Genomic DNA, 24,506 nt, shown 5'->3' with positions numbered 1-24,506 from the left:
TGTATAACATAGCTATGAAATAGATTTCATACCTATCACTACTACAATAGTGGAAGACACAGTGACTTGTCGAAAAAACTACTACAGACTCCCTTGACACCAATTCTGACTGACCTCCAGGCATTGACCTGAAAATTACCTGACTACGTCAGACTCATTCTGATCAAGTTGTAATTTGCCAGGATACTTGGTTTTCTTCCCTTGAAATGGGGCAGAATCACATGCTCGCTTGTGTAAGCATAAACGCACATGCACAACGGAACATCCAATTAGGATTTATGCTAGGATCACTTAAGGGTCCAAGCAAAATACCAGCCTTAGTAAATAAGGTTGAACATTTACTTCTAGGCATTTGACTCTACAGCACTCACCAGTTTCTTCCCAGAAGTCCATAGGTCATCCCTGTAGACTGACCAAAACTAGTGCCTTACAGCTGTAAACGTATCATATAGTTATCAACTTAGGATAGTGCCTAAGCAACACACCAAGTAGGAAAACCCTAGATATGGCATTAGAGACAATGCCATGATAGTCATTTTGCCAGAACATTAGACATATAGATTACAGTACAATTAGATGATTTTTGTGTGAGAACTATATTTTGTATATCTTTTGTTTATGCTTTCATTCCTTTTCGGTTCAGTTCCTTTGACACTTAGGAAGTGATAGAGCCATAAACAAACAATGGCGATCACCAACCAGGACATCCCCTGGCCCTTGTAGCTTCCAGGGAACCTACCAAGGTACATCACTAGAAGGGACCGCAACGGCGATAACCAACCGACATCAACTGCCATCCTTGTGGTGGACTGCTCCGCTTTCAGAGAAGCCTACCAAGTTCAACCACCAGAGGGGACTGCAATGATGATCTACAAACAGGACATCATGTGTTCATGATTTTATGTTGATTTGTAACTTTCAGGACAAACATGATCCAAACCAGCAGGGGGGGGTATGTCATGATGTTGGCCTCTTTGGGTATAGCAACCCCATCCCCCTCTCCCTGCCTCCCCCTTGAGGAGGCTGCTAGGCTGCTGTGGTCAGAGGTCGTAAATTCCTGAGAAGACCCTGCCACATGGCCACATAGTAGAGAGAGAGTACATTTTCATAGAGGACAAAGGAAATCCTTCCACCTCACAGAACTTGAGGTACAAACAAATTTCATGTTCCGGAGAAAGTATAAACGATCGGTGAAGAATCCAGCTACGAACTGGTCCGTTTGTCACAACTTGGGACAGCTCATGGGAGACAGTGGGGCCACATTACCATAACGCTGTTTATATAATAGCCTCAGATATGAGGTTTACATCTAATTGTTGTATAAGATGAATGAGTGAGTATGATACTGTTTGTATAATTGTGTAATATGACTTTGGACTGTTTAATGAAGAAAAATACAATTCCCTTTTGATTTGAACTAAATCAGAGGACTGCCCCTGAGCCCAGTTAGGGTCAGACATCCTGGGACAGCCCGCTTCAGCCCTTCCGAATAAAACCCCTACTCGGGTTTTCGATCAGCAGACCGAGCTTACCTCAATTACGAGATGGTTAAAGGTTGAAAAAGGTTGAAGACCATGATTCTCTCAATCAAGGGAGGACAAAAGGTTGCAGACCATTGCTGAATCTTTTAACCATACCACGTGGTTAAACTCTTAGACTATCGATACCGACGGAGTAAGAACAAGTCTTTGATATTAATTACTAGTCTGCAGCTAGGAATTCGGTATCATTGAACGCGAAGAACGACAACCGCCAAAAACATTCATTCTATAACGAATGTCACTCGGAACAATCGCCAATAACCATGACAGAGAGAGAGAGGGAGAGAGACAGACAATTCAACAAAATAAATGAACTTTTCACCAGCAATCAAAACGATACACTGAGCGTAAATATATATATTGATTACAATTGTTCCCGAATGAGTGAGCGTTATCACTCTGTAGTGACTTCTTAGTCGACCCCCACTTCTCCTTTTGTCTAACAAGCCGCCATGCCGGTTCAGCCCACTCGTGCACATTCTCCTATCATTTCATGTAACCACATTTACCTTGTTTGTTTGTTTGTTTATGCATTTCTGTGAATTACTTAGTTAGTAATTTTTTTAAAATTTAAGACAATTGATGTATGGATGACTCATAGTGAAGACTGGGTTCGTGCAGATAACCAACAATTTACAATGTTTGGAATGAGACTAACGTGAGGTAAAGTAAGTAATTCATTAATTCGAAGACTAATTGATCAGATAAAATATCTGAAAAGTTATTTTAGGAAATTATAACTTTGTAATCTGAATATTTTTCCTTGGTGCCCCGACTTCCTAGTTAATTAGTTACGTGATTAATCAGTTGATCGCGTAATAACTAATTACAGAGAATCTTTGATAAAAACTATCAGTCTTCAGTTAATGATAGTAAAGACACGGCAGCAGTCTGACTGAGTGGTGGTAGGGAGCAGCAGGCTCGTAAGCATTCATTCAAACAGCCCTTTTCTGCGTTTGCCAGCAGCTCTTCGCAGTGCTTGAAGCACAGCACTGTTTATGACTTCAAACCTATCAACTCCCAGATTAGGCTGGCAATACTATAGTGCCTATAAGAACATCCAATATCAAAGTTATATGAAATACAAACGGTATAGAGGGAAATAGTCCTATAATAACTACAACTTAAATCTTCTTAACTGGAAACATTGAAGACTCATGTTAAAAAGGAACCACCAGCTTTCATATGTTCTCATGTTCTGAGCAAGGAACGTAAGCGTTTTTTACATGGCATATATTGCACTTTTACTTTCTTCTCCAACACCATGTTTTTGCATTATTTAAACCAAATTGAACATGTTTCATTATTTATTTGATACTACATTTATTTTATTTATGTATTATATTAAGTTCAAATAAAAGTGTTCATTTAGTATTGTTATAATTGTCATAATTTCAAATCAGCCAGATTAATCGGTATCGGCATTTTTTGGTCCTCCAATAATCGGTATCGGTGTTGAAAAATCATAATCGGTCGACCTCTACTAAAGGCTACTGGTTGTGGTGAATGTAAGGAAAACAATAACAAGAAAGTGTTGTTCAAGTTTAAGTAGTTGATGGTTATGTTGTTTGAGCACAAATTTTAACACTGTCAGTTCTGCAATCTTTGTAAGAACATGTGACAAAGAGCTACACTTTTAAGAGGTTACTGTGCATTTCACAGTAACTTAATTGCAGTTAGTTGCCTGGAAGTTGCTGTGAATTTTACATTACTAGCTGTCAGTAAGTTATTGTAAAATTCACAGTAATTTAATAGTCAGTAACTGCTAGTAACTTGCAACTAGCTGTCAGTAACTTACTGGACATTACTGATTACAAGATTGTTTAACATTAGTTGACAACTAGTAAGCATTCTTTAAGGTAACCACACTTGGGACTCAGCCTCACCTGGTCTCAACCTCTTGGTAGACAGCAAACTGACTTTCCTGTCACATTGTCAGGTCAGTGAGTGTGAAAGATCAGCCAGAACAAGTTTATGCATTAACTACTTGCAGCGAGCTGACAGTATTATTTAAAAATAAACATTAACTTCCTGATGACCAACTCCCATTAAGTTCCTCGAAAATGCAGTAACCACTCAACAGTGCAGTTGTTGATTGTCACAAGCGTTTACAAAGACTGTAGAACTGGGAGTAGACAAATGAGGTGCTCAACCTTCATCAAAATAACAACAAAGACAAATACCAAAACACATTGGCACAAATACAACATATTTTAGACCATGCCCCCAAATATGCTTTTAATAATCTCTATCATAACCACAGGCCCGGTGGCGTAGGAAAGTCAGGTTGATTGCAACCGAGAGGTTGTGAGTTAAAATCCCAAGTGAGGTTGACTCCGAAGTAATCAGAATACAGCAGCATACTGTCCTTTACAGCAATAATACCTTATCCAGTTCTAAAAATACATGAACTTTTTGTATATTTACAGTTTTTTCACTGCAACCACCCGGGAAATCTTTAACAGTGTAATGAAGAACCATACACAAAGGCTTATTCAAAGATAAAAGGTTCTCCACAACGCAAAAAAAAAGTGTTTCCCCCTACAAAATGAATAACCTTGTTTTGGTAGTAACTATCACTTTGTTTGAGAATGTAGGGTTAATGTTTAATTGATGTAGATGAATGGAAACCACTGTACACTATTCTTAGCCTTTCTAGCCTTACTGAATAAAGTTGAGTGATTAGAAGAACAAAAGAAGAGGGTGTAGTGTCCTAAGGGAGGGGTGTAGGCAATGAAGGATAGCATGAGGGATATTTAAAGAGCAAAAACATGGGCTTTGTACATAACACTTAAGAAATGTCTGTGAAGAAATTGGTATGTTTATTGACGGTGGCAAGTCTCCTAATTCAAGGTAAGTCTTTTTGAGCGTATTAGATTGACCACTATACTTTTCTGTGGCAGGAGTGGAATTGTCTACGGACTTGTCCAAATACCCATACTAGTGTACCACATACTTAAACTACATACTATTTACTCATCGTTGCATACTATTAAGCAACAAGCCTACTGAAACAGATCATTTGGTTCCATATCAACATATTTATTAGTTAAACCAAAGCGCTGTAACATATATAGGCTAAATATAAAAAGCCTAGGACACACACCAACATTTTTCAACTGTTCAAATCAAAATGTTATTGTTCAGAAAAACGTGGACAGTCGGGTGCAAATTCAGTCACAAATTCAGAACCACTGGACAGCAACATTACAAACTAAAGCACTGATCATTGGGAACGAGATCAGAATGACTGCTAAGGATTGATCCATAAATTAAATGCACGCCTACAAAACTAAAACAATCTGTTAACATCAAAAGGCCTGAATAACATCACATCAATAACAAGACGACACATTCATAAATCAAAATATGGTTTAGTATTTAGTTGAAAAGCTCTGACGAGAACAATAAACACTTTTCAGTGAGAAAACAGAAATCCACTTTGGGTAAAAAATAAAATAAAAAATACATTTGAGCACCACCACAGAATCTTTGGGAATCTTCCCAATGAACTAACCTGGTTTTGTTGTTGGTTACTTGAAGAGAACTAGGGCCTATCACTCACAGCCCCCCACTTCCAATGCATTGTGGAAAAGTATTCATTAAATTCTACTAGAGGAAGAGCTGAAATTAGTGATACATCCTGGAATTTAAACCATATTTGATTTTAGAAATGTTGCATACGATCAAAGATGATGGATATAGTGACAAGATACATGGGAGTTGTTGTCCACAAATATTTTGAATAGTTGCCATTGTTGAATACTTGTTTCAGATTGAATTGGGGTGTGTCCGTAAATTCAATTCGGTGTGCCAGAGTGCACCCTAATAGAGCTGGTCAAATCAAATCAGATGGTTAGGCTAGTTAGGCTGGTTACATGTTATCCAGAGCGTTGTTTACTAACTGTGCAGCTGGCAACAATTTAATTAAGCATTTTTGCCAACGTTTATTGACACCAACATTTTTTGACAGGTGTTGAACGTTCGTAAATTCATCAGTTATTCTGATGTGAATTTACAAACGAACTAAGAAAGAGATAATCAGCAAGAGTCAATTCATTCTATGGCTAAATTCACAATCTGGCCTTCATACCAACATGGCCATCTATTCATCTCGAGTTTACAATTGTCTCATTGCTTGTCAAGCATCACTACTCTGGACAGTTCTGACTTAGAATATGTGGACAACTATAAATACCTAGGTGTCTTTCTAGACTGTAAACTCTCCTTCCAGACTCAAATTAAGCATCTCTAATCCAAAATTAAATCTAGAATCGGCCTCCTATTTTGCAACGAAGCATCCTTCACTCATGCTGCCAAACATACCCTCGTAAAACTGACTATCCTACCGATCCTCGACTTCGGCAATGTCATTTTCAAAATAACCTCCAACACTCTACCCAGCAAATTGGATGTGGTCTATCACAGTGCCATCCGTTTTGTCACGAAAGCCCCATTTACTGCCCACCACTGCGACCTGTATGCTCTCGTTGGCTGGCCCTCGCTTCATATTCGTCGCCAAACCCACTGGCTCCGGGTCATCTATAAGTCTTTGCTAGGTAAAGCCCCGCCTTATCTCAGCTCACTGGTCACCATACTGGTCACTGTAGCATGCCCTCCAGCAGGTATATTTAACTGGTCAACCCCAAAGCCAACTCCTCCTTTGGCCACCTTTCCTTCCAGGTCTCTGTGGCCATTGACTGGAATTAATTGCAAAAATCTCTGAAGCTGGAGTCTTATATCTCCCTCACTAACTTTAAGCATCAGCTGTCAGAGCAGATTACCGATCATTGCACCTGTACACAGCCCATCTGTAAATAGCCCACCCAACAACCTCATCCCCTTATTTATTTTTTATTTTTTTGCTCCTTTGCACACCAGTATCTCTACATGTACATTCATCTTCTGCACAACTATCACTCCAATGTTAATTGCTAAATTGTAACTATTTCACCACTATGACCTACAGTATTTATTGCTTTACCTCCCTAATCTTTCTACATTTGCACACACTGTATATAGATTTTTCTATTGTGTTATTGACTGTACGTTTGTTTATCCCTTGTGTAACTCTGTGTTGCTTGTTTCGCACTGCTTTGCTTTATCTTGGCCAGGTCGCAGTTTTAAATGAGAACTTGTTCTCAACTGGCCTACCTGGTTAAATAAAAGCGAAATAAAAAATATATATTTTAAAATGAATTAAATAGTTTTTTTTACCCCTCATCAATCTACACAATACCCCATAATGACAAAGCAAAAACAGGATTTTAGAAATGTTTGATAATTTATTACAAATAAAACACTGAAATATCACATTTACATAAGTATTCAGACCCTTTACTTAGTACTTTGTTGAAGCACCTTTGGCACCGACTACAGCCTTGAGTCTTCTTGGGTATGACGCTACAAGCTTGGCACACCTGTGTTTGGGGAGTTTCTCCCATTTTTCTCTGTAGATCCTCTCAAGCTCTGTCAGGTTGGATGGGGAGCGTTGCTGCACAGCTATTTTCAGGTCTCTCCAGAGATATTCGCTCTGTCTGGGCTCTGGCTCGGCCACTCAAGGACATTCAGAGACTTGTCTCGAAGCCACTCCTGTGTTGTCTTGGCTGTGTGCTTGGAGTCGTTGTCCTGTTGGAAAGTGAACTTTCGCCCCAGTCTGAGGTCCTGAGAGCTCTGGAGAAGGTTTTCATCAAGGATCTCTCTGTACTTGGCTCCGTTCATCTTTGCCTTAATGCTGACTAGTCTCCCAGTCCCTGTCGCTGAATAACATCCCCACAGCATGATGCTGTCACCACCATGCTTCACTGTAGGTGTCACATTCTGACCTTAGTTCCTTTGTTTTTGTCTCTACAGACAATTCCTTCAACTTCATGGCCTGATTTTTGCTCTGACATGCATTGTTAATTGTGGGACCATATATTGACAGGTGTGTGCCTTTCCAAATCATGTCCAATCCATTGAATTTACCACAGGTGGAATCCAATGAAATTGTTGAAACATCTCAAGGATGATCAGTGGAAACAGGATGCACCTGAGCTCAATTTTGAGGCTCATAGCAAACGTTCTGAATACTTATGTAAATAAGTGTTTCAGTTTTTTATTTGTATTTTTTTTTCTCTAAAAACTTGTTTTCACTTTGTCATTATGTGGTTTTGTGTAAAGAGTGCTGAGGATATATATTTTTTAAAGTAACCACTAGTGCAGTACTGGTAGTAGAGATGATAGAGACACTATGGAGACACTATTTGGCATGTTGCAACTTTGAAAAAATAGTTTTAAACAATTTTTCATTAACAATGTTTGAAATCCAGAATGTCTGTCATTCTAAAGTAAGAACCTTAAAAATCCTTCTTTAACCTTTTGCCTCCCCTTCATCTACACTGATTGAAGTGGATTTAAGAAGTGATATCAATAAGGGATCATAACATTCACCTGGATTTACCTGGTCAGTGTCAATGAAAGAGCAGGTGTCCTATTGTTTTGTACAGTCAGTGTATACATAGGCGTCATGACACTTTTCATGCATCTTTCATTGCCCTTTTTGAGTGTTGCAGTGTCCTTCCCAGAGATACATCTCAAAAGTAAATAGTTAATGTAAAAATAGATTTTTCTATAGAATGGCTTGTTACTATAGTGAGAACAAAACAAGCCAATTGTTGATGAAAATCCTTTACTGACATGATGTATTACGACCGGTTTTGCATGTTATTTTGGCATTAATACGTGTCACATATCAGTTTACAAACAATGTAAAAAAAAATATATTGAGTTAATAAAGCCGATTTCTTGATTAAGGTAGCTCCAAAATGCAGGTGTTTCAGCCGAGATCAATACTTTCTCTAGTGGTGGGACAGCCAGTGGAAATGCAGAGTGTGGGGTTCGGTAATGTTCTCTAGTTGCGCCATGATTGGCTCAGGGTTCTGTCACTCATGAGGACACTACGTCACCACAAAATCTACAGAGAGAGCTCAAAAATTCAAGCCCCTGGATGCTGCCATAGACTTATATTTGAAGTGCCCATCCAAGAAGTGTGAAGGTCATTGGCCACAGATAAAATGACGTCAACTCACTATCTACAGTAGCTTTGATGGGACTGATCGTGTCAAAATCATACTTTCAAAATCTTAGCTAGCAAGCTAGCAGTCATCATCATGAATCAACTTGACAATCTACTGGCAAATCATTTTCAATCAATGTCATATCCTTGTCAAATTAAGAGAAATTAGAGATAAAACGTTGCGGTGCTCATGGGCCATTGGACATAAACATTACACAACAAGTCGGAAATTGCAAATTCAACCATGAGTGGTTTGGAAGGAAGCAGTGGCTAACTGCAAGCATTCTAAAGAAATCACTATTTTGCTTCCACTGCCTGCTATTCAGTGGAGGGTGTGTGGTTCAAGTCTGGGTTTAAGGGTTTAAAACATCTGTCTGAAAGTGTCTGAAAACATGAGAATTGTGCATCACATATAGACAACGCTTTTAAACTGGGATTACTGGAGAAATCAAACGTTGTGGCTCAGCTAGAAATACAGACGAGCCATTGACCTTCACAACCAACAAACGGAGGAGAATAGGTACGTGCTTGCCCGAATTATAGCATGCATTCAGTTGTGTGGCAATTGTGAGACAGCACTGCGGGGCCATGACAAGTTGGCCGACTCCTTGAACCCAGACGTTTTCAGGTGTATTTTTGAGACCATGCGTGAAATCAATGTTTAAGGGTACGTCAAGCACAATCCATAACAAACTTTTGGATTGTATGTTTATGAAGTGTACAGAGAAGCTATAGCTAAGGAGGTGTCTGAGACTCATTTTGCGTCTGTACATCTCCTGTAAATCACAGATGGTAATAGTGCTGCGCTACATGGTTACCAGACAACAGTGTGTGTGAGAGGTTTTTGTAGAGGTGAAGGACAAAACTGGTGTTGGCCTCTCCAAAACCATCAAACAAGTCCTAGCACCACTGAATGTCAAGGAGAAGTTGGCTGCACAAACCTATGACAGGGCAGCGGTGATGAGTAGTAATGTACATGCTGTCCAAACACTACTGAAGGATTCCTTTCCGACCGCCGAACTCCAGTGTGCTACCAAGCTATGGCCTGTGGGCAAACAGGAGAATAGAAAAGGGAGCTGTTCACTGTCTATCGACATCCTCAGCTGCACACTGGAAAGACAGCACATTCTTAATTGAAATCACTCTATGAAAACAACATTCAGGAGGCCTTGTCTGATACAGTCTCTCTTCTCAAATTCATCATCACCACTCCGATGACAACTGCAGAGTCAGAAACTTTTCCCCCTTAGAAGAATAAAGACCACATGCAACTCCATGGGCCAAAAAAGGTTAAACGCTCTCAATCCAGCATGACTTCATCCAGAGAATGCAAGACTTTGATAACAAAGTAATTGAGAAGTTTGCCCACAAGAAGGACCGCCGTGCCAACTTTCTGTTCAAGTGAGCACAGTAAAACAATGGTGAGTCCATAACTATGTCTAGTATGCTGCTGCATAAGTGATGTAATAGGCCAGGGAGATGTGTATACTGTAGCTAAGAAAGTAATACTAAGTGTATGTTGTGTAGTATGCAGTTAGTAGCCCATGTGCCTCACCCTAAGAATGTGGTCCCTTTCCCCCCTTCGAATTTAGCCTACTGTTCTGACTTGGTGGTGCACGTGTAGCCTTTAGAGAAATCTCATCTTTCAATCTCATCAATCTCAATATTGTAACAGCTTTCATTGTCTGCATACGTGCCCCCGTTAATTTAGCCTACTGTTCCGACTTGGTTGAGCACTTCTAGCCTATAGCCAGTTTTCGAAAAATATCATAATCGAATATTGTAACAGCTTTCATTGTCTGCTTATGTGCCTCTATTGTCAGAGCTTTCATTGTCTGCTTATGTGCCCCTATTGTCAAAGCTTCCATTGTCTGCTTATGTGCCTCTGTTAATTTGGCCTACCGTTCGGACTTGGTGTACAGGGAGAATACTGTGAGAACAGCCCACATTCTGAATTATGTCACTGTCCATTTCAAAAGTGCTGAACGAATAGGCATATACTGTTTTGAGTTGGTAGTGCACATGTAGCCTATAGTCTGTTTTAGCGAAATGTCATCGTCGAAAATTGTAAGAGCTTTCATTGGCTTGTTCATGCTTGTTCAATGAATCATAAACAATTAACGAACATGAATCTGTGGAACGGTCTTTAAGACACTAACAGCTTATAGATGGTGGGCAATTAAGGTCACAGTTATGAAAACTTAGGACACTAAAGAGGCCTTTCTACTGACTCTGAAAAACACCAAAAGAAAGATGCCCAGGGTCTCTGCTCATCTGTGTGAACGTGCCTTAGGCATGCTGCAAGGAGGCATGAGGACTGCAGATGTGGCCAGGGCAATAAATTGCAATGTCCCTACTGTGAGACGCCTAAGACAGCGCTACAAGGAGACAGGACGGACAGCTGATCATCCTCGCAGTGGCAGATCACGTGTAATAGAATGCACAATTCCTCCATCAGTGCTCAAACTGTCCGCAATAGGCTGAGAGAGGCTGGACTGAGGGCTTGTGGGCCTGTTGTGAGGCAGGTCCTCACCAGACATCACCGGCAACAACGTCGCCTATGGTCACAAACCCATCGTCGCTGGACAAGACAGGACTGGCAAAGAAGTGCTCTTCTCTGACATGCTGCAGTTTGTCTCAGCAGGTATGAAGGTCAGATACGTGTTTATCGTTTATCGTCGCAGGAATGAGTGTTCCACCGAGGCCTGTACTCTGGAGTGGGATCAATTTGGGGGTGGAGGGTCCGTCATGGTCTGGGGCGGTGTGTCACAGCATCATCGGACTGAGCCTGTTGTCATTGCAGGCAATCTCCACGCTGTGCGTTACAGGGATGACATCCTCGTCCCTCATGTGGTACCCTTCCTGCAGGCTCTTCCTGACATGACCCTCCAGCATGACAAGGCCATCAGCCATACTGCTCGTTCTGTGCGTGATTTCCTGCAAGACAGGAATGTCAGAGTTATGCCATGGCCAGTGAAGAGCCCGGATCTAAATCCCATTGAGCACGTCTGGGACCTGTTGGATCAGAGGGTGAGGGCTAGGGCCATTCCCCCCAGAAATGTCTGGGAACTTGCAGGTACCTTGGTGTAAGAGTGGGGTAACATCTCACAGCAAGAACTGGCAAATCTGGTGCAGTCCATGAGGAGGAGATGCACTGCAGTACTTAATACAGCTGGTGGCCACACCAGATACTGATTGTTACTTTTGATTTTGACCCCCCTTTGTTCAGGGACACATTCTTCCATTTCTGTTAGTCATATGTCTGTGGAACTTGTTCAGTTTATGTCTCAGTTGTTGAATCTATCTTGTTATGGTCACACTAATATTTGCACATGTTAAGTTTGCTGAAAATAAATGCAGTTGACAGTGAGAGGACGTTTCTTTTTTTGCTGAGTTGATATGCCATAGTTTGTACATCTGCATTGTTATATTGCTTATATAGGTCTATGTCATTAGTATCTTATTAATCATTTTAGGCAATGTTAGAATGATGCATTTAATTGTTTTTCTTACTTTGTGTGTTATAATTAGCTCAGGTGCTTTTCTCCATAAGGAGGGTGGTAAGTTACAGACCCAACAATAATTTATTATAGTATCCCCTTCTCATTACCATGTTTGCCAGTGACGGTCTCTTCCAATTGAAATACTTTTGTTCAACAAACAGTTCAGTAATAGACCCATGTAATTCCAGTTCATATTGCGGTTGTTTTGTTTGTGCAATGCTCTGTCAGTGCTTCTGTATATTGTTTATAAAAGTGGATCCTTGTGATTGTATTCTCCTTCCTTTTTACATCACATAGGCCTAACAAAATACTTCAAATGGCAGTCTAACCTCTGACTCTGGGTCTCTCTCTCTCTCTCTTTCTCTCTCCGTGGTGACTTAAAAAAGCGTAAAGTTAAGGCCTCAACATCTTGCTGAATTTATCTGAACTAATATCTTCTGAATTTCTGTCGCTGTCCATTTCGAAAGTGCTGAACCAGTAGGCCTACCTCATCGCAGCTCGTTTGCTTGAACTTGCTTATACTTACGAGCTACATATTATTTATATAAAACAAATATTGTCAATTTACTGAACATAAATGTGATCAAGTTTGTGTATGGTTCAAAAGTCAAAATGTCGACATCCATTATTATTGAAGGAGAATGTGGTTCTTATCTAGTTACTGTACACAAATCCACAAGGAGTCAGTAGAAACCATATTAAGCAAGTCAGCCATAAGCTCCACTCTCGGGACAGCTTTATGTAGACCCTAAGAGTTTGTGGGCAGCGTTTGTCACCATTAAAGTGCATTTAATGTACAGTTTAGCGATGTGTAGTGGCTTCGCTGGCCTGCATCTATAAAAAAATGGTTTGCCCCACCAAGATTGACATGCTAAATTCGTCACTGGTCGGATCACACAAAAAGTTACATGTTGCAACATTTAACTACTCACATTCTTAAAAAAATATACTTAGATACTTGTAAAATAAACATGTATAAAATACCTTACAAACACTACAATCCAACTCATATTACAACATCATTCCATTTCAGAGTCTTTTCAGTTTTATGAGTTGAAAAACCCAAAAATATATGGCAAATAGAAATCAAAACTGGATGGTCTTCAGAGATAGATGGGAGGGGTTGAGGGTAGCTGAAGGCTGGGACTAAAAACAATTGTAAAATATACTGTGTCCATAAAATGTATATAGTATGTATAAACTGAAAGTAGAAGCCTAATTGTTGTTGTGCCTTCGCTTAATCCAATTAGGGGAAGGATGTTAGGGTTAGTGGAAAATAATAAAGGAAAATATATATATTTTATATGTATGGGGGATTGTAAATTATGCAGACAATTACATTGATGGAAGCCACAGTCTATCTGCAATATTAAAGCTAAACTGCCCCCTAAATAAAATATTAAATAAAACATTCTAATCCAACTCATATTACAACAGCATTCCATTTCAGAGACTTTTCAGTTTCATGAAAACATGAATTTAATGTTTTAGCTTTATTTGTTTGATCCACTACTGAAGAAAAGGTGCAGCTGATGCAAGCTAGCATGCAATGAGGTGTGACATCTTCAACAATGATGGTTATACACAAGCTGCATTTTCACAAAAGCAAACATGTTTAATAGAGACAATCAGACAATGAATTAACTCAATTACTTCCTCTCTTTCTCAGAATCATATTGTCAACTTGAAGGTAAGAACATGATCTATATGTTATTCTCCAGACGTGTACAGAAATTCATGGTCATCACTCCCATTGCTGACGTTTCTTTTTGCTATTTGTTTAAGAGCATGATCGATTAGAACACACTATAAATGTCAACCTTTGAGACATTCTTCGTTTTCATTATTGACAAAATGTAATCAGTCCACATACCTGCATGCACATTTTGACAGCTGCCATGATCTTAATGATGTGCTGCTAATGTTTTAATGTCTGATTATTTTATTTATCATGTATACTGTGTATCATGTTACTGTGAAGCCAAAGGTTCATTTCCACACTGTGTGAACAATCAAGGTTTTGGTAACACTTTACTTGACACCCAGTGTCATAACACTTTATGACACGATCATAACCATGCCATAATATGTCATAACAGCTGACTTAACTTGTCATAACCTGTCATAATATGGTCATAACACTGTCATGGCCCATATATTTACACCTGTTGTGACGTACACGACATTCCTAAAAGCATATGGACACCTGCTCGTCGAACATCTCATTCCAAAATCATGGGCATTAATATAGAGCCGGTCCCCCCTTTGCTGCTATAACAGCCTCCACTCTTCTGGGAAGGCCTTCCACTAGATGTTGGAATATTGCTGCTTGGACTTGCTGCCTTTCAGCCACAAGAGCATTAGTAAGGTCGGCACTGATGTTGGGCGATTAGGGCTGGCTCGCAGTCTGCGTTCCAATTAATCTCGAAGGTGTTCGATGGGGTTGACGTCAGCGATCTGTGCAGTCAAGTTCTTCCACACCGATCTCGACAAACCATTTCTGTATGTACCTTGCTTTGTGCATGGATGCATTGTCATGCTGAAACAGGAAAGGGCCTTCCCCAAACTGTTGCCACAAAGTTGGAAGTACAGAATTGTCTAGAATGTCATTGTATGCTGTAGCATTTAGATTTCCCTTTACTGGAATTAAGGGGCCGAGCCCGAACCATGAAAAACATTCCCAGACCATTATTCCTCTTCCATTAAATTTTACAGTTGGCACTAGGCATGGGGGCAGGTTTTGGATTGCCAGATGATGAAGCTTGGTTCATCATTCAAGAGAATGCATTTCCACTGCTCCAGACTCCAATGGCGGCAAGCCTTACACTACTCCAGCTGACGCTTGGCATTGCACATTATGATCTTAGGCTTGTGTGTGACTGATCGGCCATGAAAACCCATTTCATGAAGCTCCAGACGAACAGTTCTTGTGCTGAAGTTGCTTCCAGAGACAGTTTGGAACTCGGTAGTGAGTGTTGCAACCGAGGACAGACAATTTTTATGCTCTACGTGCTTCAGCACTTGGCAGTCCCATTCTGTGAGCTTGTGTGGCCTACCTCTTTGCCGCTGAATCGTTGTTGCTAATAGATGTTTCCAATTCACAATAACAGCACTTACACTTGACAGGGCAGTTCTAGCAGGGAAGAAACTTGACGAACTGACTTAGTGGAAAGGTTGCATCCTATGATGGTGCCACAATGTAAGTCACTGAGCTCTTCAGTACGGGCTATTCTACTGCCAATGTTTGTCTATGGAGATTGCGTTGCTGTGTGCTCGATTTTATACACCTGTCAGCAATGGGAGTGGCTGAAATAGCCGAATCCACTCATTTAAAGGGGACGTCCACATACTTTTGTATATATAGTGTATATTTCGTTATTTTATGGCTGGATATGACACCTATATGTATTCAAATGTGTTTTTTCCCTGACAAAAAGTTTCCTTTCGTTTGAAAGATTGTTTCTTAAATCGTTTGATGTTTTTGTAATAAATGGTTTACAGTCATCTGTTTCCCTCATATTTGTATAACTTGTAGAAAATACACTTTATGACACTGTCATGAAGCATTATGACCATCCTGTGTTACTTTACTTGGACTAAGAAAATACACTTTATGACACTCTCAAGAAGCATTATGACCCTCCTGTGTCACTTTACTTGGACTAAGAAAATACACTTTATGACACTCTCAAGAAGCATTATGACCCTCCTGTGTCACTTTACTTGGACTAAGAAAATACACTTTATGACACTCTCAAGAAGCATTATGACCCTCCTGTGTCACTTTACTTGGACTAAGAAAATACACTTTATGACACTCTCAAGAAGCATTATGACCCTCCTGTGTCACTTTACTTGGACTAAGAAAATACACTTTATGACACTCTCAAGAAGCATTATGACCCTCCTGTGTCACTTTACTTGGACTAAGAAAATACACTTTATGACACTCTCAAGAAGCATTATGACCCTCCTGTGTCACTTTACTTGGACTAAGAAAATACACTTTATGACACTGTCAAGAAGCGCTATGACCATCATAATCATATAAGCCAAATAGAAGGAGAAGGATCGGAGGACCAATATGCGGCGTGGTAAGTGTCCATGGTTCTTTTAATAATAAATAGTACACATGAACAACTGAATACAAAAAACAATAAACGTGGAATGAACGAAACCCAAAACAGTACCGTGTGGTGAAAATCACAGACACGGAAACAAACACCCACAAACAAACAGTGAAACCAAGGCTACCTATGTATGATTCTCAATCAGATACAACTAATGACACCTGCCTCTGATTGAGAACCATACTAGGCCGAAACATACAAATCAACAACATGGAATTAAAATAGTTTTTTGAGGGGGTTGTATCATTTTATTTACACGCCATGCCTACCACTTTGAAAATGCAAAAATATTTTTTGTTGTGAAACAAACAAGAAATTAGAAGAAAAAAGAGAGAAAACTTAAGCGTGCATAACTACTCACCCCCTTAAGTCAATACTTTGTAGAGCCACCTTTTGCAGCAATTACAGCTGCAAGTCTCTTGGGGTATGTCTCTAGCCACTGGGATTTTTGCCATTCTTCAAGGCAAAACTGCTCTAGCTCCTTCAAATTCGATGTGTTCCAATGGTGTACATCAATCTTTAAGTCATACCACAGATTCTCAATTGGATTGAGGTCTGGGCTTTGACTAGGCCATTCCAAGACATTTAAATATTTCCCCTTAAACCCCTTGAGTGCTGCTTTAGCAGTATGCTTAGGGACATTGTCATGCTGGAAGGTGAACCTGTGTCCCAGTCTCACATCTCGGGAAGACTGAAACAGGTTTCCCTCAAGAATTTCCCTGTATTTAGCACTATACATCATTCCTTCAATTCTGACCAGTTTCCCAGTCCCTGCCAATGAAAAACATCCCCACAGCATAATGCTGCCATCACCGTGCTTCACTGTGGGGATAGGGTTCTCGGGGTGATGAGAGGTGTTGGGTTTGCGCCAGACATTTTCCTTGATGGCCAAAAAGCTCAATTTTAATCTCATCTGACCAGAGTACCTTCTTCCATATTTTTGGGGATTCTGCACATTGGGGTAGCTGCATATCTGACATCAGTGTGTGTGCAATTACAATGACAATTTAATATGGTAAATTTAAAAAAAGAATATATATAACATAACCATACTGTTGACACACAGGCTATGGTGTAATGGATTGTTTTGCCTTGTGTGGTAGGTTTTTTTTTTTTTGACATCATAATCAGCCATAAAATAATGCAATATATGTCACAACAGGTCTAAATATATGTTTCATGACAGTGTTATGACCATATTATAACAGGTTATGACAGGTTATGTCAGCTGTTATGACATATTACGACATGGTTATGATGCTGGGTGTCAAGTAAAGTGTTACCCATGGTTTCATATTGTATTCTATGGCTTAGTGACTCAATTCAGACTCTGATTATATCTTATGTTCCAGTATGTGGCACCACTCCACTCATCATTGTTTATCTCTGTTTAAGTGTGTGGGACCACTTCATTCAACAACAAAATAGTGGGGGGTGAGGATGCCCCTGCAGGAAGTTGGCCCTGGCAGGCTAGCGTACACCAATTTGGTGGCCATGTTTGTGGCGGGTCCCTCATCAACAAGGAGTGGGTGATGTCTGCAGCCCACTGCTTTTCTGGGTGAGTTAGCGTGAGATACAGGGGACGTAATGGTTGTAGCTCAAGGAATATGTCAAACTCTCTGTAATGCAGCTGAGTGCAACTCTTACTTGAAATAAGTTTCTGAAAAATGAACTTTAGTTTAATTATTATATTTTGTCAAATTCTCATATGATGCAAAAATATATATAATCTTCCTGTTCCAACAAAGCTCAAGCCCAAATGATTGGAACATCATCTTAGGTCGACAGAACCAGGAGGGCAGTAACCCCAACGAAGTGTCCAGAACTGTTGCTCAGATCGTCTTACATCCAGTTTACGACAGTGACACCAATGACAACGACATTGCTCTGCTCAGACTCACCTCACCAGTCAACTTCACAAACTATATCAGACCCGTCTGCCTGGCAGCAAGTGACAGTTTTTACCACAATGGAACTGATAGCTGGGTCACTGGCTGGGGCAAAATCAACGAAGGAAGTGAGGAGACCTTTGCATGGAGATGTCAATGACATATTGTGTTGTGAGAAATAGCAGTACATTGCAGACCAAAAACATAATTTTTCCAATGAAAATGGAATGTTCATAACGAGTCTGTCTCTCATCCTCTACCTCAGAATTCCTCCCCTCCCCTCAGGCTCTGCAGGAAGTGGAGGTTCCAGTTCTGGGTAATAGACAGTGTAACTGCCTCAATAGGGTCGGCTCAGTCACAGACAACATGCTTTGTGCTGGTGTACTGACAGGGGGCAAGGACTCATGTCAGGTAGAGTCCATGCTAACCCATTTCATTATTGTTCTGTTCCTAAACTATTCTTTGTTGTTTACTGGATTGGAAGACTTACATTGCTCCATCATTTCAGGGTGACTCTGGAGGTCCAATGGTGGCCAAACAGAACTCTGTCTGGATCCAGTCTGGGGTTGTGAGCTGGGGTTTTGGCTGCGCTCGGCCCAATCTCCCTGGGGTGTACACCAGAGTGTCTCGCTACCAGCCCTGGATCGACTCCAAGATCACTACCGACAAGCCAGGCTTTGTCCAGTTTACCTCCAGTGGGGTAGATACTGACAGCAGTTACACATGTCCTGGCCTACCACCTCCTGCTACAAATGTACCAACTAAACAACAACTAAAAACAACAACAACTAAACCACCAGATATCGCTGTCATTTCAACTGCAGAAGGTGAGTTTTTCATTTTAGGTTCAGCATTGACAAGCTAGGCTTTGTCCTGTTTACCTCCTGTGGGTTAGATGCTGACAGTAGCTATACCTGTCCTGGCTTGCCACCAACCATGATCCCAACTGGAAGTACAGCCACCACTGCTGCACATAAGTTTCCTACCTCTGTGGTTACACTCTTAGATAAAGGTTCCAAAAGGGTTATTCGGCTGTCCCCATAGAAGAATGCTTTTGGGTTCCAGGTAGAACCTTTGAAGGTTCCAGGTAGAACCTGCTGTGAAAAGAGTTCCACACGGAACCAAAAAGGCTTCTTCAAAGGGTTCTCCTATGGGGACAGCCAATAAACCCTTTTCGATTCTAGATAGCACCTTGTTTTCTAAAAGTGTGGTGTCTTAACTTGTATTTTGTATTTGCTGAGCTGTGAAAGACTATGACACTACTTTGTATCATTACTTACAGTCTTCTTCTTTCCCTTTCAGGGCGAGTATGTGGCCGTGCTCCTATGAGTCCCTGTCTAGGGGGCAACAGTTATTATGTTGCGGAGAGAACTTGGCCCTGGATGGTCAATCTACACAGAAATGGGATCCATATTTGCAGCGGCACACTTATTACAGAGGAATTTGTCCTTAGTGCTGCCCAATGCTTCCCTAGGTAAATTAATGTTGCACTGAGCTTCACAGAGAACAGTTGGATAACACTTTCTATGAACCCATAACTAAACTCAGCAAAAAAAAAGAAACGTTCCTTTTTCAGGACCCTGTCTTTCAAAGATAATTTGTAAAAATCCAAATAACTTCACAGATCTTCATTGTAAAGGGTTTAAACACTGTTTCCCATGCTTGTTCAATGAACCATAAACAATTCATGAACATGCACCTTTGGAACGGTCGCTAAGACACTAACAGCTTACAGACGGTAGGCAATTAAGGTCACAGTTATGAAAACTTAGGACACTAAAGAGGCCTTTCTACTGACTCTGAAAAACACCAAAAGAAAGATGCCCAGGGTCCCTGCTCATCTGTGTGAACGTGCCTTAGGCATGCTGCAAGGAGGCATGAGGACTGCAGATGTGGCCAGGGCAAAAAATTGCAATGTCCGTACTGTGAGACGCCTAAGACAGCGCTACAAGGAGACAGGATGGACAGCTGATCGTCCTTGCAGTGGCAGATCACGTGTAACAGCACCTGCACAGGATCAGTGCATCTGAAACATCACACCTGCTGGACAGGTACAGGATGGCAACAACAACTGCCCGAGTTACATCAGGAATGCACAGTCCCTCCATCAGTGCTCAGACTGTCCGCAATAGTCTGAGAGAGGCTGGATTGAGGGCTTGTAAACCTGTTGTAAGGCAGGTCCTCACCAGACACCAGCAACAACGTCGCCTATGGGCACAAACCCACCGTCGCTGGACCAGACAGGACTGGCAAAAAGTGCTCTTCACTAACGAGTCATGATTTTTTCTCACCAGGGGTCATGGTCGGGTTCGCGTTTATTGCCAAAGGAATGAGCGTTACACCGAGGCCTGTACTCTGGAGAAGGATTGATTTGGAGGTGGAGGGTCCATCATGGTCTTTGGTGGTGTGTCACAGCATCATCGGACTGAGCTTGTTGTCATTGCAGCTTTTCTCAACGCTGTGCGTTACAGGGATGACATCCTCGTCCCTCATGTGGTACCCTTCCTGCAGGCTCTTCCTGACATGACCCTCCAGCATGACAATGCCACCAGCCATATACTGCTCATTCTGTGCAGGATTTCCTGCAAGACAGGAATGTCAGTGTTCTGCCATGGCCAGCGAAGAGCCCGGATCTCAATCCCATTGAGCATGGCTGGGACCTGTTGGATCGTAGGGTGAGGACTAGGGTCATTCCCCCCAGAAATCTCCGGGGCAGGTGCCTTGTTGGAAGAGTGGGGTAACATCTCACAGCAAGAACTGGCAAATCTGGTGCAGTCCATGAGGAGGAGATGCACTGCAGTACTTAATGCAGCTGGTGGCCACACCAGATACTGATTGTTACTTTTGATTTTGACCTCCTCCTTTGTTCAGCGACACATTATTCAATTTATGTTAGTCACATGTCTTTAGAACTTCTTCAGTTTATGTCTCAGTTGTTGAATCTTGTTATCTTCATACAAATATTTGCACATGTTAAGTTCGCTGAAAATAAACGCAGCTGACGGTGAGAGGACGCTTCTTTTTTGCTGAGTTTATAATGCATTTTAAACAATCATAATTACTCATAATCCAGTCATATTGCAGTATATGTGTACATGCATTGTAATCAACATTGAGTAGAAAGATTGGCCTGTAAAATCTATTTTTTAATGCTTTTCGAAGACCATATCTGTTTTCTGTTCCTGTAGTTCACATCTAAATCCCGACGAGTGGACTGTGTTTCTGGGAGAGCGCAAGCAGAAAGGATCTGATGTCTTTGAGGCTTCATTGGGCATTGTGAACATCACTCTGACCAACCTAACTGGGACCAACATTGCGCTGCTGCAGCTGGAAAACTTTGTGAACTTCAGCAGCTGCCTTCAGCCTATATGTGTAGACCTGAGCAATGATGGAAGTTTCCCACCTGGGACTCAGTGCTGGGTGACAGGCTGGGGAAACCAGGACAAAGGCAGGGGTAAGAAACTGTGTTTGTTTGCAAGATGCTGGAAGGCCATTCAGTGTTCAAGTAATGGATGCACATGATTCAATAATTCATCATTTCTTTAGGGAAAATGAGATGATGAAAACAGTTAAGTTTTGTTCACCATATTATTAGGACATTTCATTATTATCAGTACATTCCTTGTTAGTTTATTCTACCACAGGCATGTGGTGGAATATTTCTATGCGTGTAATTTTACTTAATTAGTATTAGCTGATGTTTTTAACCCAACTAAATGAATCACTATCCTAGTGAACGGCACCACTGGGACAGGTCTAGGGGAGCAGCAGGCTTATGTGATGAGCTGTGGCAACATCTCCTCCACTGAGAACATCTGCACTACAGCGATGAACCTGGAACAGGTAACAAGGGCTACAGCAAGGGCTACTTTACTTAAAGCATCCAGGTATAATGCATTATGATACAGTTATAATGCATAGTAAGACTTGTCATGTACAATCTCTTTATATTGTCTTATGAACATATCTTAATGATCGGGACAAAATAACAGTCAGTTTGAGAGTTGTGAATTGAATGCATAGAGAACCATTGCATACTGTATAGTCCATGTTATAAGGCATTATAAAGGCTCATACATGCTTATAACAAGTCATAAAGATTTACACTTGGATGCTTTAATTTTTGTTTCTTCAAAATTGTATGAATGGCGGAGAGTGCTAGGCATTGCTGTTTGGTGTAGGTCAGAAGTATTCTCTCTGTTTATGTGATTCTCATTCATATCCAATTCTATTTATTTCTGCTTTGTTCTCTATACAGGGAGATGTAGGTGGTCCCCTGATGTGTAAGTCTGGGTTGGCATGGTTCCAGGCTGGAGTGATAACAATGAATAAGGATGGAAATGATACCAATTTGCGAGCGACCAAGATGCATATTTTTTCCAAAACCTCCAGATTCATGTCCTTTTTTAATAAGATGATCAGTGACTTCCCCACCCCGTCAACAACCACTGTCCCTAACAATACAGGAAATGCAGCCCCCAGCTCCCTCTCTCTTTCACTCTTATTTTACTTTTTTCTCCCCATTCTTGCCATGGTCTTGCTGTCAGGCTGGTAGTTCCTCAATCTCTCTTTTTGGCAGTGTCTATAAAATATATCACTTTATGCACCAGTACCAGGGTAATGAAATTTGAGGATTCAATTTGTGGCACCAAAGAAAGAATGAGCAATTTGACAAATGCATGAATGTCAGGAATAATCATACAATGAAACTAATGAAGGTAACACTTTATGTAAAACATTGTTATAACTAATTGGTGGAATCTTTTATGTGAAATAATGTTTTTCAAGCAAATAACTGTTTAATTGGTACTGATTAATAAACTACCTATAAACCCTTTATAAAGTATTGTATACTTCAATGTAAAGTTCCAGTGAACGATGACATGTTTAACATATCAGTTTTACAGCTGTAATGTACACAAACAAAATAGGTTGGCATATATTCTGTTTTTTAAAGTAATGTTATCTATTAAATATAATAATTGTATACTGTTGAAATGAAATGAAAATAAATATTTATCATGAATGCATAAATATGAAGGTGTTTTGCTTCTTAGGTGTAGTTTGTTTATTTTATTGAAATATCTACATGTATATTCAGGTTTGGTATGTTTCAATAAACTAAACTAACTCAAGACATTTACTCTAAGCTATTTTAAGCTTCAATGCAAATGTATCTCTTATCCGTGTGCTACTTGGAAACCAACGATCATGGTTACTATTCCCTCCCCCCCAAAAAAATCCAATCTTCCAGCTGGCAAGCTTTATGAAGTTATCTAGTTTCTGTGTCTATTAATTGTTAAGAACAATAAAACAAACAATTACTTTGTAGCATAATGTCTCTGCCATACAACTACCAAAAACGTTTGTAAGATTTCTTTTATTATATAAAAGCTGCAAGATTCCTGATTTATAAAGCAATTCTAATGGGTTACTTCACTGTTAAACACTAATTGTAATGTTTCTGTAAATTATTGGCTACTGGTTGCAGTAAATATACAGAAAATATACAATCATTTACTATTTTTATATCTCTATTAAGATGCTATTGCTGTAAAATGACACTTGGGATTCAACTTCACCCGGGATTTGAACTTACAACCTCCTGGTTGCCAACGACCTGAATTTTCGTGCTTTGTGGGTATGATAGAGATCGGCCACATATGAATTGGGACCATACATTTCAGCACTTTGCTAAAGGTTCCCAGTACATTACTGGCTACTGGTGTTGCAGAAAAAAATACAGGATCTACAATTGACTGTATTTTTTCAGATGAAGTAGGGTGGTATTGCTGTAAAATGGCTGTAATCTGATTACAGTGAAATCTTCTAAATTACAATATTAACTGTATTTTTACAGCAACCTGAATTCCCTGCTACTCTACAAGGTCTCTAGGCATGACATTGGGGGTGGGCAAAGTCAGATTATCTGACAACACCAACATAAAAACCACAGGGCACAGGGACACGATGTAAAGGAATTTGAACTTGTGACATCTTGGTCAGGGGTGTGTTGATGTTTCTGCAGTGCCACCAGGTACATGCTGGCACGGAAAGTATTCAGACCCCTTGACTTTTTTCACATTTTGTTACGTTACAGCCTTATTCTAAAATTGATTAAATTGTTTATTCTTATCATCAATTTACACACAATAAACCATAATGACAAGCAAAAACAGGTTTTTAGACATTTCAGCAAATGTATTTATATCACATTTACATAAGCATTCAGACCCTTTACTCTGTACTTTGTTGAAGCACCTTTGGCAGCAATTGCAGCCTTGAATGTTCTCGGGTACGACACTCGTCATGACATGCCCTGGGGGGAGTATCATAGCCCCTCTCTTCCTCTCTCTCTCTCTCTCTCCACAGTTTTATGACTTAAC

General features: G+C 40.4%; 1 protein-coding gene across 1 annotated transcript; it reads left to right on the top strand.

The window, feature by feature from the left end:
- Positions 1-4,204: 4,204 nt before the first annotated feature.
- Positions 4,205-23,135, top strand: LOC112253434 (transmembrane protease serine 9). The gene is made up of 10 exons (XM_024425409.1): positions 4,205-4,394; positions 13,771-13,791; positions 17,627-17,789; positions 17,980-18,248; positions 18,386-18,531; positions 18,629-18,947; positions 19,423-19,594; positions 21,309-21,574; positions 21,854-21,963; positions 22,379-23,135. Exons 1-10 carry the CDS (start codon positions 4,340-4,342, stop codon positions 22,673-22,675), a joined length of 1,818 nt encoding a protein of 605 aa, XP_024281177.1. The 5' UTR covers positions 4,205-4,339; the 3' UTR covers positions 22,676-23,135.
- Positions 23,136-24,506: the final 1,371 nt, after the last annotated feature.

Source organism: Oncorhynchus tshawytscha, linkage group LG06 (assembly GCF_018296145.1).
Source record: "Oncorhynchus tshawytscha isolate Ot180627B linkage group LG06, Otsh_v2.0, whole genome shotgun sequence".
Classification (NCBI taxonomy): domain Eukaryota; kingdom Metazoa; phylum Chordata; class Actinopteri; order Salmoniformes; family Salmonidae; genus Oncorhynchus; species Oncorhynchus tshawytscha.
Note: the sequence above shows the minus strand (reverse complement) of the source record. Positions and strands in the feature narration are given on the sequence as shown.

Bases quoted from the DNA above. Each gene is read 5' to 3' on its own strand.
- LOC112253434 (XM_024425409.1), top strand. From the start codon at position 4,340: ATGTCTGTGAAGAAATTGGTATGTTTATTGACGGTGGCAAGTCTCCTA. The intron at 13,792-17,626 runs GTAAGAACATGA...TCTCTGTTTAAG, and splicing joins ATCATATTGTCAACTTGAAG to TGTGTGGGACCACTTCATTC. The intron at 18,532-18,628 runs GTAGAGTCCATG...CCATCATTTCAG, and splicing joins GGGGCAAGGACTCATGTCAG to GGTGACTCTGGAGGTCCAAT.